This window comes from Medicago sativa, chromosome 7, assembly GCF_051527215.1.
Source record: "Medicago sativa cultivar Bolivia chromosome 7, Bolivia_mono, whole genome shotgun sequence".
In the NCBI taxonomy this organism is placed as follows: domain Eukaryota; kingdom Viridiplantae; phylum Streptophyta; class Magnoliopsida; order Fabales; family Fabaceae; genus Medicago; species Medicago sativa.
Window position 1 is genome coordinate 85,672,419 of NC_140755.1, and position 13,136 is coordinate 85,685,554.

Sequence of the window (13,136 nt, forward strand, 5' to 3'; positions counted from 1 at the left end):
ACTCCCTCCACCCTATTAGTAAGGAGGTATAATTATTTTTATTTTTATTTTGACTCACAAAATAGCCAGTATAATTGTTTTGCTTTTGAGATCTCAATTTGATTTTCTCCGATATCAATTTTAGGTTAGTTTGCCTTTTTAAAAAGAGAAAATATGCAAACCCAAACCATAAGGGATTTTATTTGAGCATGCATTTTGCAAGTTAAGTATTTTTTTGGGTGAGGTTGCTATTCTTTTTTTAAAGTTTCAGGTTCCTTGCTTGGTTTGAATTATTGATTGGCAATAAATTTATGCACATCCTTGAGTTGGAATGATTCGTCACGTTGTAATAGTCTAATCCATTTTACTAGATATCCAATCGGGTTGACGAGGTTACTATTTTTTAGTACATAATACATATAATTAACTTTTATCTATATTTCTTCTTTAAAAAGAAAAAGTTTTATCTATATATCATTTTCTATTTGGTGTTTCTTAGCGACTAAACATCAATGAAAATTTTCGCCAATTTGAAAGACTACACATAAATAAAAATATCTATGGAGACATTGTCTACCAATGGTTGTGAATAAAGTAAAGGTACGTGACTTTCTCTATACGTATGTCTCATTCTCATGGATATCATTGATCTCTCTTTTGTTTTCTACTTTCTCTCTCTATGAAGGTTAAAGTCACAAAAGACATGAGCTTTCAAAAGTTAGAAAATTCAAAACTAATTTTTTTCGCAGGAACTAAACTTATTATATAATTATTTTACAACGACTAAAGATATACTCCTTTAAACTCATTTTTGTCACATATGATGAGCATTGAGCAGTGGGGTTCATGACACGTGTAAACCAAAAAATTAGGAAACTAGAGGCAGAATGATCATATTAACACAACAAACGACAAATTTTATCCACAGTCAACATCCATAATATGTATTTCTATTATGAAAGATTTCCATAGACATATGTTATGATTAGTTTTGTCCAAAAAAAAAATGTTATTATTAGTTATGCATAGCTTTTGTTGGAGATGGTTAGAATTATGTTTCATAATTTTGCTCTCATTTTCTCTTTATTAAAATTTTCTTTTTTTGAACTTTTTCAAGTAAATTTTTTAACGAGATTGTTATGAGATGTCAATATAGTTAAAATGTCACGGATATCACATGATAACTTCACACTTATATATTATATATATATATATATATATATATATATATATATATATATATATATGTATGTATATGTATTTATGTGTGTGTACACACATAGATATATTTCAAAAACAACAAATTACTATAATATTTTCAAAGATATAAAATTTGTTTGGCGTTGCATGAGATGATTAAGGAGAGATCGAGGGTGCAATCTCCATTATCAGTCTAATATTGACAATTATTAATAAATAATCCACTTAGTTTTTCTATATCTCTCAAATGTAATCTCTAAACTATACAAATATATAATAAATAATTTGAAAATACTCTTAAAATTATTTAAAATGCAAAAATCAAATATGTATTTAAAAATTCATAAAAAAATGTAGTCTTTATAATCTTAATCTCAAAGATTAAACTGACGAGTTTAATTATATTTAAATTGTTTAGTGGCTCAATTGAAGAGAGGATCATAGAAAAAATTAGTAAATAAACTATAATATATATACAAGAAAAGAAAAACAAATAAAGAAATGGGCACCGAAAGGGATATGTTATGCTTGGGTTTGAAACTTGAAAAATTCCACAAGGGCCAAGGCATGCACAGTGGAATCCTTTAGGGTCAGTCAAAAAGTGCAATCATAAGCATCACTTCTTTCTTCACGTTCACCACCACAAAAACTCTACCACTCACTCCCTTTCCTTCCCCTTATTACTACTACTCCACCATAACCTACACTAGCTTTCTATTCTATACTATACTTATAGCTACCTACACCCCCCCCCCCCCCCCCTTTCTTCCTTATCTCTTTCACAATGCTTCAGCAACAGATTCAGAATAATATTGGGATGGAAAACAACTCTGAACTCTTTCAATTCCTCGTTGCTAACAACCCTTCATTCTTTGAATACTCAACACCTAGTAGCACTATGATGCAACAAAGTTTCTGCAGTTCTTCCGATAACAACAATAACTATTACCACCCCTTTGAAGTTTCTGAAATTACTGATACACCCTCTCAGCAAGATAGAGCTCTAGCTGCTTTGAAGAATCACAAGGAAGCTGAGAAGAGAAGAAGGGAAAGAATTAACTCTCACCTTGACCATCTTCGTACCCTTCTCCCTTGCAACTCCAAGGTTATTATTTTCATCATTCTTAATTATTTGTCTTGGACAAATTATCTTAAAGCATATTTCTTTTTCTTTAGATTTTCTTTTTTGTTCTTTTGTTCTCAAAGGTTAACTACTTTTTGACCAGCAAAGATAATTGTGTGTGTTTTAGTTGACTAAATAATTATGATTTACTTCATTCCATCCAAAAAAAGAGTGAAAACATGTAGTACTTTTCTACCAGAATGAGTGAAAATATGCCTTTCTCACTTTAGTAATTAAGTTGCCATGGAACATGTAGTACTTTACAATAGTAGAATGAGTGAAAATGAAAAAGAAAATAGTAAATAAAAATTAAAGAAACTCTAGATCCTTAATTATTTTTTGGAACATCAACAAAATTGAAAGAAATATTAACTGATGTATTTATAAAAAAAATCTTATGAGTTTAGCACAAGTGGTCGGTGCGTAATGTGTGTCTGAAGTGGTGTATATCCGGATGTTTTGAGTTCGATACTTACCTACAAAAAATATGTAATCCAATGAACTTAATCACTCATCAAAATCCTTAAATAGTAAAAAAATAAAACCAAAATTATTTGCAAATTAAGCTAGGGAAGTCACTTAGGTTTTAGGAGACTACTTTCTTCACTCAAACATCACTTTTGCATAAAAAATAACCATCAAGTTTTATACATGACTATACATATTTTCTAGATAATTTGAGTTGTTAAGATGAGATTCATGACGAGTCTCTCAGAATTACATTCACCACCACGATTTTGCAAAAGCTACGACACCTCAATTTTACAAAACCTACAAGGAGCCTCTTCTAAATCACAATGGTTTACTTTGAACTCACCACATATGCAAACATGTACTAGAATGATGAAGAAAGCAAAGCCTAGGTTTTGAGACAAAAATGATGAAGAAAGCAAAACCTAGGTTTTGTGACAAGATTGATTCTACACGTTAATAGTTAATTCTTTATTTTAATATTTGCGTTTGATTGATTTCAGACAGACAAGGCTTCACTTCTAGCAAAAGTAGTAGAACGTGTGAAAGAATTAAAGCAACAAACATCTCAAATCACACAACTCGAAACTGTTCCATCCGAAACCGACGAAATAACAGTCATATCTGCCGGCAATGACATCTCCGACGAAGGCAGACTCATATTCAAAGCTTCATTATGCTGCGAAGATCGCTCCGACCTAATTCCCGACCTAATCGAAATCCTCAAGTCTCTTCACCTAAAAACTCTCAGAGCTGAAATGGCCACACTTGGTGGAAGAACACGTAACGTTCTTGTTGTTGCTGCTGAGAAAGAACATAATAGCATTGAATCTATTCATTTTCTTCAGAATTCACTCAGGTCTTTGTTGGATAGGTCTAGTGGTTGTAACGATAGGTCGAAAAGGCGTCGAGGGTTGGATAGAAGAATGATGCCTTAACTTATCTTAACCCAATGCAGATTGATTTGCAGTGTGATGATGACCACGTTTTCATTCCCTATACATTAGTACTAGTAGTTTGATTCTGTGTTCAGTTATTTTGTAATAGGATTTGTTTGCTTTTGTTGGTTTTTCGTTTATAGAGCCTTGGAAGTAACAAGGTTATCAATGTCATGTGATTTTCAAATATGACTCTTACATGAATACGTAAATTGTCTATTTTGTATTAAGACTAACGTAAGCAAGTGAGTTCAAATGATTAATTACGATTAATCGTGCACAATTAATTAGCAACAAATTTTCACAATATATCATATTGCAATTGCAATGAGTGATTTAAAACATTGACGACTAGTTAATCAAGTGGTTCAATTTAATGGTTAATGAGTTTCACTTAAAGCTGAATTGTATGAAGAACTCTAAGGACGAATCTCAACTAAGACAATAATTAATCCGTCATTGTTAAAATATGAGTTGAACTCGGTATATTACTAGATCACACTTTAATTAGGTTGAGGAGACTTTTTTTTATTAACACTAAAATAATTTTTTTAATTTGCATTTCATGAAATATTTAAATTATTATTTTAGTAATAAACTTTAATTTTTGGGTGTTTGTGTTTAGGCACTGTATTCATGAAAGAATATTTATTCGTGTAAGAATTATTCTTGGTAACTACTAGTATAGGTGAGTATTATCAAGAGTAGCTATATATATAGCTAGGGTTTATGTGAAGTTTAGGATATTTATTTTATAGTATTTATTCTTCTTAGTCTTGCATTGCAAAAAACAATAGGTTAATTAATGAAGAGATTAGAGATTAAGAATGTGTGTACTTGTAGTTTAATTAAATAATAACGTGGTGTGCAAGTTGTGACACTTATGATAGCAAAGGAAAGGAGACTGTGTTTTCTGTAAAAGCAATGCTTCTGTGAGTTTCCAAGCTACAAAAAATGGCATATTCGTTTTCTCTTTCAAATCATAGCCTGATGCATTTTAGTACTTTGATAATTCTTTTTACTGATTTTACACTGATTCTAAAGAAATAATTTGGGAGAGAAAATGATGGAAGAGTTGTTGGGAAGTGGAATATGGGGTTGGATTCTAGCTCAGCTCAGGTTTGATGCTGAGAGAATTTAGTTACAGTTTTGCTGCTTTTGCTTCTGTGTTTTGGTTTTGACAGTGAAATGACAAAAGGGTTGCGAAATTGGAAGTGAAAGAATGTGTTTGTAAAATCACAAGAAAGGAAAAAGGTGTAATGACCAGTGTGGGAAAGAGAGCACATCATAAGAATCTGAATGTTAAAGAGGTATATCTCTCTGCATAAGTTTTAAAGCCTTTTAAGTCTGAATCCACAATTTCGATCCCTCATGAATTATATATGCAGATGACAAGAAAACAACAAACTTGTGTAAGGAATAAGCTTTGCCCATTGTTCCACATGTCAGCATAAGAGATATATAGGAATTTGAATTGGAGACTCAAAATTAAATATTGCAATTCTACCCGTAAAAGTCGGATACTCCAAAATTAAGACGTATCCATTATCCCTTGGATACACCTCTAAGAACTATTGGAATTAATATTAAAATTTAAAAATATTTTATTGCATACTCATAGAATAGTTCATGGATACATATGTATCCTAGAAAATATGAAGCTAAAAGAATACGAGACAAAGTTGTGATAATTTAATCAAGATAAATCAAACTTAAAATGTAAGTTGTGATAATTTTACGTGCATATACATTTCATTTTAAGAAATTTGTTAACGTATATTAACTATGTCGTATTCTCAATTTCAACAAAATTTCGTATATGTGCATCTGTATCATACCACATATGCACGTGTACTATGTATTCGGTCAAAAGATGAATCTCACAGTTTTTAATATTTGTAATAAATTTCCTTCAAAAAAAAAATTGTAATAAATTATTATATATGTTTCTCTATTTTATTTTTTTGTAGATAGACGATTTAAAAACTCACACACATAAGTGAATGAGTCGTGGTTTGAATCCTCATCACGATACCTAGCAATTTTAACATCTTTATCAATGGAGATAGGATTTGTGGATTGTTCCGTTACTTTTTATTACTATAAAATTCATTTATTTTAATAAAGGAAAAGCTGATATGTATCTTCCGGAAGACCCCATTGAGGCCTTAGACAAAGATTTTCTCCCTATATAGAAGAAGGAGAAAGTCCCCTCGAGTTATTGTTCAGGTATATGTATAAATTTCTAATATATCTTTGTTTTGAACAAGAATTTATGATATATGTTATGTTGATTGTTTTCACAAGCCTTGTTGATTAATTTTCGTTTAATAGCCTTATTTAAAAGCGTTACCATATGAGTAACTACTTGTTGATTAGTTTCTTCAAAAAAAATAAAATAAATTAAAGATTACTATTTAATGATTTGTCTTTGTATCATTCCTTCTTTATTGAACTCCTGAATTATCAAGTCAAAGGATCGGGTTCAATAAGGGCAAGGTAATTTTTTTTACTCCTCGTTTGATTGAAGAATGATAGAAATTTGATTTGATTCTCATTTTTTGTGTCGATGAGGTCCTCTATGCAAGAGAAAAAATTCCCATGAGGCGGGAAACAAGAGCAATGCGAGGGAGCATTTTGGGTGGTGTCGATAGGCAGTAGTGGAGTACTCCTATACAATTTCCTGTTGACACCACTATTTTATTTAATCATTATGTGTGGAATGAACTTAAGTACTACACGAAGAGAAATATAATATTTGAACGATTATTTTGTGATAATTTTTGTGACAACTTTCTTTCTTATGTTCACATTGTGCTATAAAAAAAATGTTCACATTGTGCTATTACTTTCTTTTTTATTGTTTTAGTTTTTGTGTCAATACCTACATTTTTTTTGTATATTTTGATTGTTTCACAAGTTGTCTAAAAAATTCATTGTTCAGATAACATTCTTCCTACACGAAACATGTGTAATGAACTTTCTTTATTTCATTAGAGATTTTTATACATTTATACACAAAAAGTCAAAATCTATAGTAATAAAAATGCATATTTCTTTTTAAAAAATACATTGGATCTTTAATCATGAAACATAAACTTAAAGCAGTCAAAATCTATAGTAATAAAAATGCATATTTCTTTTTAAAAAATACATTGGATCTTTAATCATGAAACATAAACTTAAAGCATATCGTTGGTTGAGCCCTTGTATATAATACCACATCAATTATAATAAGAAAATATCTTTAGTGATTTGAAGTTTTATTGAGCACGAATACTTTAACGATGTATTTAATTCAAAATAATCCATCTAATTATTTTTAGTGATTATGCAATAAGAATCCAAAAGGTCCTAAAATATACCTCACGTATAGGGGTGTGAAAATAGTCTTTGTCGAGTTAGACTTTGCAAGATTTAAGTCTGGTATAATAGAAATGGTTAAATATGTTTTTGATCCCTATAAATATGTCAACTTTTCATTTTAGTCCCTCTAAAATTTTCCTTCAACTTTTAGTCCCTATAAAATTTTCAATCGTCATTGGTCCCTCTTTTAAAGTAAACTCATATGTAGAATTCATATTATTTAATAAAATTTTCCAGAAAAATTCAAAATATTATAAGAATCACTCCAAAAAAAATTCAGAATTTTTTAACAAAACATGAATTTAATATGAATTTTTATATTTTTACGGTTAAAAATTCATATTTAATTTGTGTTTTGTTAAAAAATTCTAATTTTTTTAGGAATTTTTTTTAGAATATTTTACACATTTCTGCATAATTTCATTAAAAAATACAAAAATTAAATTAAAAATAGGGACCAAAAGTAGTGATTGAAAATTTTATAGGGACTAAAAGTCGAAGGAAAATTTTAAATGGACTAAAACGAAAAGTTGACATATTTATAGGGACTAAAAACATACTTAACCCTAATAGAAATATTCAATTCCCGGACCTAACCTATAGCCTGTCATAGGTTTATTTTTAAACCAGACTTTTTGACAGGTTGAAATGACATGTTAGCATATTTTTTTTGGTGTAGATATATAAGATAAGATATCATCTATGTGCTATTGTAAAAATTAATCCCTCGAAATTTGTGAGACCCAACTAAATGACAAAATCTCTCTAAAAATTTTAATACAACTGCATGCCTAAGCTCGAACTCATATCCAGAGTGTCAAAAAAATCTGATTACGTAATGTAAGCTAGGCCGTAGGCCTTTATTGTTTGATCCGACCTATTCCCACTCCTACTCAACTACTTCTATTTTTTTCTATTTATTTAAAATACACTTAAAATATAAATTCTTTTATTTTATAGTTTATAAAAAAAAATAACCTTTACATTTATTAAAATTAAGTCTTTATACAAACGTACACAAAAAAAAAAAGTTTTTAGACAAACACGTGAAGATATTGCAACAAATTGTGTTTTGTAGATTTTTAGTAAGAAAATAAATTTTTGAATAATGGGAATTATTTTCATCGATGATCGTCTTATAATTGTCTTCTATAAGATTTAAATTTTATCTCCAAAGATTATAAAGTCAATTTTTTACCACTAGATTGACTCTAGTGGACATTATGTTTGGTGGATTTGAAAATGTACCGTCTATCCTTTAAGAAGTTGACGCTCTTTTACTTGTAGAGTTTCTTTTTGGTTTTCATATTGTATCCATTTTTACATGGCAATTTTCGACTTTGGTTCGTCATAACTTAAAGCTAACTAATGCATAATTTATTTTCCACGAGTAAATAAATTTATTATTGTGAACAAATCTAATACATGTCATCCTCAAAATTTTAAAGATTTGAAATATATACATAAGAGCATTTGGATTAAATGATAATTGATCTCTTCTAACTTAACAAGAAATCGTAAATTCGAATCTCACCTTAAACATGCAGCGATGTTAAATCTTCTAAAAGAGAACTTTGTCATCCATTGTTACCAGACTCGAGACATTAGTCTCTACAGTTACATGCAGATGATATTCGTGTATCTCTTTTTAGCATAACACATTTTCTATAATTCACATATTGTACCAATTATTATTAGGGTTTCACTTTTTTTTTACAAATGGAGAGAATATACATTTATGTTACCTGCAAGATGAAGCAACTAACTATGATTAGGGAGGGAATCAACCAAGAGAAAGCTGACCAACTTTAATGGAAATCTATTCTCACAGTTTTTTGGCTCAAAAAATTAATTCATGTGAACTAAACACAAAAGTTTCTTGTCAAAGTTATACAAATAAAATTACATTTGAACTGAACACAAAGATTTCTTTTCAAATATACACAAATTTTAGTTCAACAAAGCAAAAGGAAAACAGACAAAAAAAGGCTGCATTTTCTCTTATACTGTATCATATAAAGAATGAAGACTTTAATTAGTTAGAAACTTTGCAGCGGTCTCCTAAATGAATATAAAACATTACAGTTAGGAAATGAATCAAAAAAAGCAACCACTAAAGACAAAATTGGGTAATTAAATTGACTAGTTGTCACACACACAGACATAAATGGTTGCTCCATTGTCAACCAATATACATATACTGCATGTGTTTTATGTTTAAGAAAAATCTGTCACTCTTTATTGAGTATATACTTATGTGCAATCATATTTTTCTTGGTCTCATATTTGAATTAAATTGTATTTTTAATTCTCTATTACTTATTAGTATGTGACCTAGCTACATTCAATTAATAGTACAGAACCAGCACTAAGTTTATATTGCTATCATGGTAGTACCTAAGGCGTGCATAAAGGAGGCTGACAAAAGGCAAACCCTAGTAATGAGGATAGGAACACAGCAAAATCATGGAAAGGAAGATTATGGAGCAACATATATTCATGACTCAAAAGAGTGTATAAGAGAATATGATGAAGTAATGAATCTAATCAAACATAGGATCCATTTGAATTCACCCATTGAGATTTTATTTGGGATTATTTATCAACATGCATTTGTATGTATTTACTATACTATTTAGGAATCAAGAATTAGTTTATGATGAGAACTTTTTTAGGCAAAAAAAATATTAATCAAAAACTGTGATACCTTCTAAATATTTACAACTTATAACAATTTAATCATATTTTCTCTTCAATTATAAAAATAACTTATCCATACATATTTTCCTTCAAAGAAAACTTATACATACACCATCCGGTCACTATTATAAGCAAAATTTTACATTTTAGATTCATTCAATTAATGATGTATATAGTCTTTATTATAGATCATATGCATCATTTAATGAATGAATCTAAAATATAAACTTTTGCTTATAATAGTGACCAGAGAGTGTACATATTTATTGATGAGTACTGGTACTTGTTTAAACAATTTACTCAAGCACATCCGTTATTTAAGTTATGTATACGTGTGGGGTACATTAAAAATTGAGTTTACTTTGTCATAATGGTTTAAAGTTTAAGCGAAGTGTTGCCAAAAAAAAGAGTACAGACAAAATGACTTGTGCGTGGGGTGATTTGTCGGAGACGTGCTTAATTTAGGACACACTTTATCGATTATCCCTGCCCCTTCATCCCTTTTTGTCTCCATTTTCATTCTTGGCGTGCCCTAGTCTTGTTCCTCAACAACCACAAAATGTACATGTACCTACTTTTGTATGTATACAGTATACTCCTCCACGAGTATTTAGAAGCAGAATTTGACTTGATTATGCATGTATTTGATCACATATTACTTGTTTGTGATATCTATACAATGTCGAAATTGTTAAATTGTTAAATTAAAATATTTTTCGTGGTTATCCATATGCAAACTCGGAAACTTCCTCTTATATGTGTGAATTTTGAGGCGGTGAAGTCTTTGTCACTCCGTCTATATAAAAAACAAAATTGCCTTTCATTGCACTTATTTGAAAAAGATGAAGGTTTAAGGACTTTATATTGATTTGTTAATTGGAAACACAAATTAAATTAGAGGATGGACAATATTTAAACGGTTAAGTTTTGTTTATACTTCATTTTTAAGATATGTGAGCTGAATTTATATTTTATTTCGGAAAGCTCATTTATTTGCAAATTGTTTTATAATTTCAAGGATTGAACGTAATTTTTTGTTATATACACACACACACACACATAGTAGTTCTGCCTATATGCAATCATTCCTTTCACTAATATATTCTAATTATTCCATCCTTACGTTGAATATGCAAACATAAGTAGCCAACCAAGCTAAATTAACATTTGAAGTCTTTGTACCTTTCCTTGATTAAAATAATATCTATAAAATATATTGGTTTTATTTAGGTTGATTTGTATCCTTAAGAAAAACTATGCTATTAAATTGACTATCTAGGCCGGGCTTCATTTAGTCTAAGACTAGGGTTTTGTTTGCGAGTTTGGAGAGGAGGGGAAGGGAAGACTTTGAGGGGTGGAAAATATGAGGGAAAATAGAGAAATCTTTCAAAAAATTTAAAAGAGTAGTTTTTTAGAGAATGATAAATTAATGCATATGATTACTATATTTTTAATTTTAAAAATAATATAACAAGATAGATTAAATTTGAAGAATTCATATAAACCCTCCAAAACCCTCTTCCAATACAATTTTATTAGTTTTACCAAATTATGAGCGTTTTAGTATTATGAAAAAATGTTAACCCCCAAAGCTCTCCCCTCCCATTTTTCTCTATTTCTTCCACTTGCTCATTCCATTTTTCCCAAGCTTTCCCCTCCATTCCCCTCCAAACTCGCAAACAAAGCCTAAGGAAATAAGGAAGTTAAAGTAGGTTTTGAATTATAATAATTTTCTGATTAGGGTAATATATTAGGGTAAAATTACTCTCGTCGTCCCCTAACTTAATTTCAAATAACAATTTCGTCCATTATTTTTTTTCACGTCATTTCCGTCTTTTGATCAATTTTCATATGGATTTTCACGACTCAAATATATGGTTTTATTTCAATAATGTTCAAATTTATGGTTCTTCACTCATATTTTCATATGAATTTTAGATTTTATGCTCGAAAATTGATATGCAAACGGATCGAAAGGACAAAAATGACATGAAAAAAAGATAAATGACGAAATTGTTATCTGAAGTTAAGTGAAGGAATTATATGTGTAATTTTGCCTTTTTTAAAAGAGAAATGCTAACAAGTGCCTTGAACTTGTTAAGAAGTCTAAAGAAGAAACTTTGTCTTGATGAATTCAACACATTGAAACTTTAAAAAGTAACTTTTTTCACATAGAACCTATCAATTATGGTTTCTTTTAATTTGGACCAGCTAGAGTTTGGGTCCAACTTGGACCAGTTGAATACAGACCATAGATGTAGTAAAATTTTAAACGGACGTTTGGGATTGAAATTTTGGAACCTGCTGTATAAGTTGGGGGATTCCAAGGCTTATGTAAGCCTAATTGCATTGGATTATCTTTGTCTGTTTGTGAAACAACTTATACGGAATACTTTCAGATTATTGTAGGATTTCTCTGTATACTCATTCTTAATCAAAGACAACAAGATCGAACTTTCAACCTCTCACCCTTTCATCTTCACAAACTCTATAATTTTTATTTTTTAATTGACTTGGTGCTACTTGGACACAATGAAGACCACAAATAATTGATTTCTATGTAATTGACCCAACAATTTGCCAAACTATTTAAACTGAAAACATCAACAATTAATTTCAATCATAGGGATTAAAGATAAGGATATTCAATTGAGTTTTGTTGTACTACTTATGGTATCTTGAAATCAAAAACGATTGTTTCTTTGTTACTAATCTTTATTTTATATATGGGTTTCAACAACAAGAAAATAGACCCTTTTAAGAAGATGAAACCAGGTGGTCGGAAAAAGGAGAGCAAACGGTGGTAAACCAATTAACAGGTTTTGTAGAGGAGAAAGAGAGGATAATCATGGTGATAATGACACGGCCATATGAGATGGAAAATGCGGTGGTGGATGCCGTCAATGAACCGGAGATGGTGGTGGTTTGATGGGAAAGAGGAAGAAGAGAAAAAAGAAGAGGAAGAAAGAGGAGCGCGTGTCTGTATGTTCTATGTGCAGGAGAGAAAGAGAAGTATAGGTTTAGCTACCAATCGGAAAAAAGAAGGGTTTAGATTTGGGAAAAGGGGTCCTACCGTGTATTTTTATAATAGGGTGTATGGCATGGGGTAACCTGAACACAACCTGCAATATTAGGTCATTTAACTGGTCTAAGTTGGACCAAAACATACACTGGTCCAACTAAAGGGACCCATCAATTATTTCTATGTTTAAATCATTAACTAGGCCCTAAGGGCACTTGTTAGCAAGACCATTTTTTAAATATATATATCATCAAGATTCTAATTTTTCCCAAGAAATTGGAAAAAATGCTATGTTGAATTATGTTGCAACATTTTCATTATTAAGTTCATTATCATA

General features: G+C 30.0%; 1 protein-coding gene across 1 annotated transcript; it reads left to right on the forward strand.

Moving 5' to 3' along the window:
- The first annotated feature begins 1,739 nt into the window (after nucleotides 1–1,739).
- Nucleotides 1,740–3,941, forward strand: LOC146909589 (basic helix-loop-helix (bHLH) DNA-binding superfamily protein). The gene is made up of 2 exons (XM_085724667.1): nucleotides 1,740–2,284; nucleotides 3,277–3,941. The coding sequence occupies exons 1-2, from the start codon at nucleotides 1,964–1,966 to the stop codon at nucleotides 3,709–3,711; spliced, it is 756 nt and encodes a 251-aa protein (XP_085580793.1). The 5' UTR covers nucleotides 1,740–1,963; the 3' UTR covers nucleotides 3,712–3,941.
- Nucleotides 3,942–13,136: the final 9,195 nt, after the last annotated feature.

Excerpts from the sequence above, each read along its gene's own strand:
- LOC146909589 (XM_085724667.1), top strand. The coding sequence starts at position 1,964 with ATGCTTCAGCAACAGATTCAGAATAATATTGGGATGGAAAACAACTCT. Across the intron at positions 2,285-3,276 it reads TTCTCCCTTGCAACTCCAAG|ACAGACAAGGCTTCACTTCT; the intron begins GTTATTATTTTC and ends GATTGATTTCAG.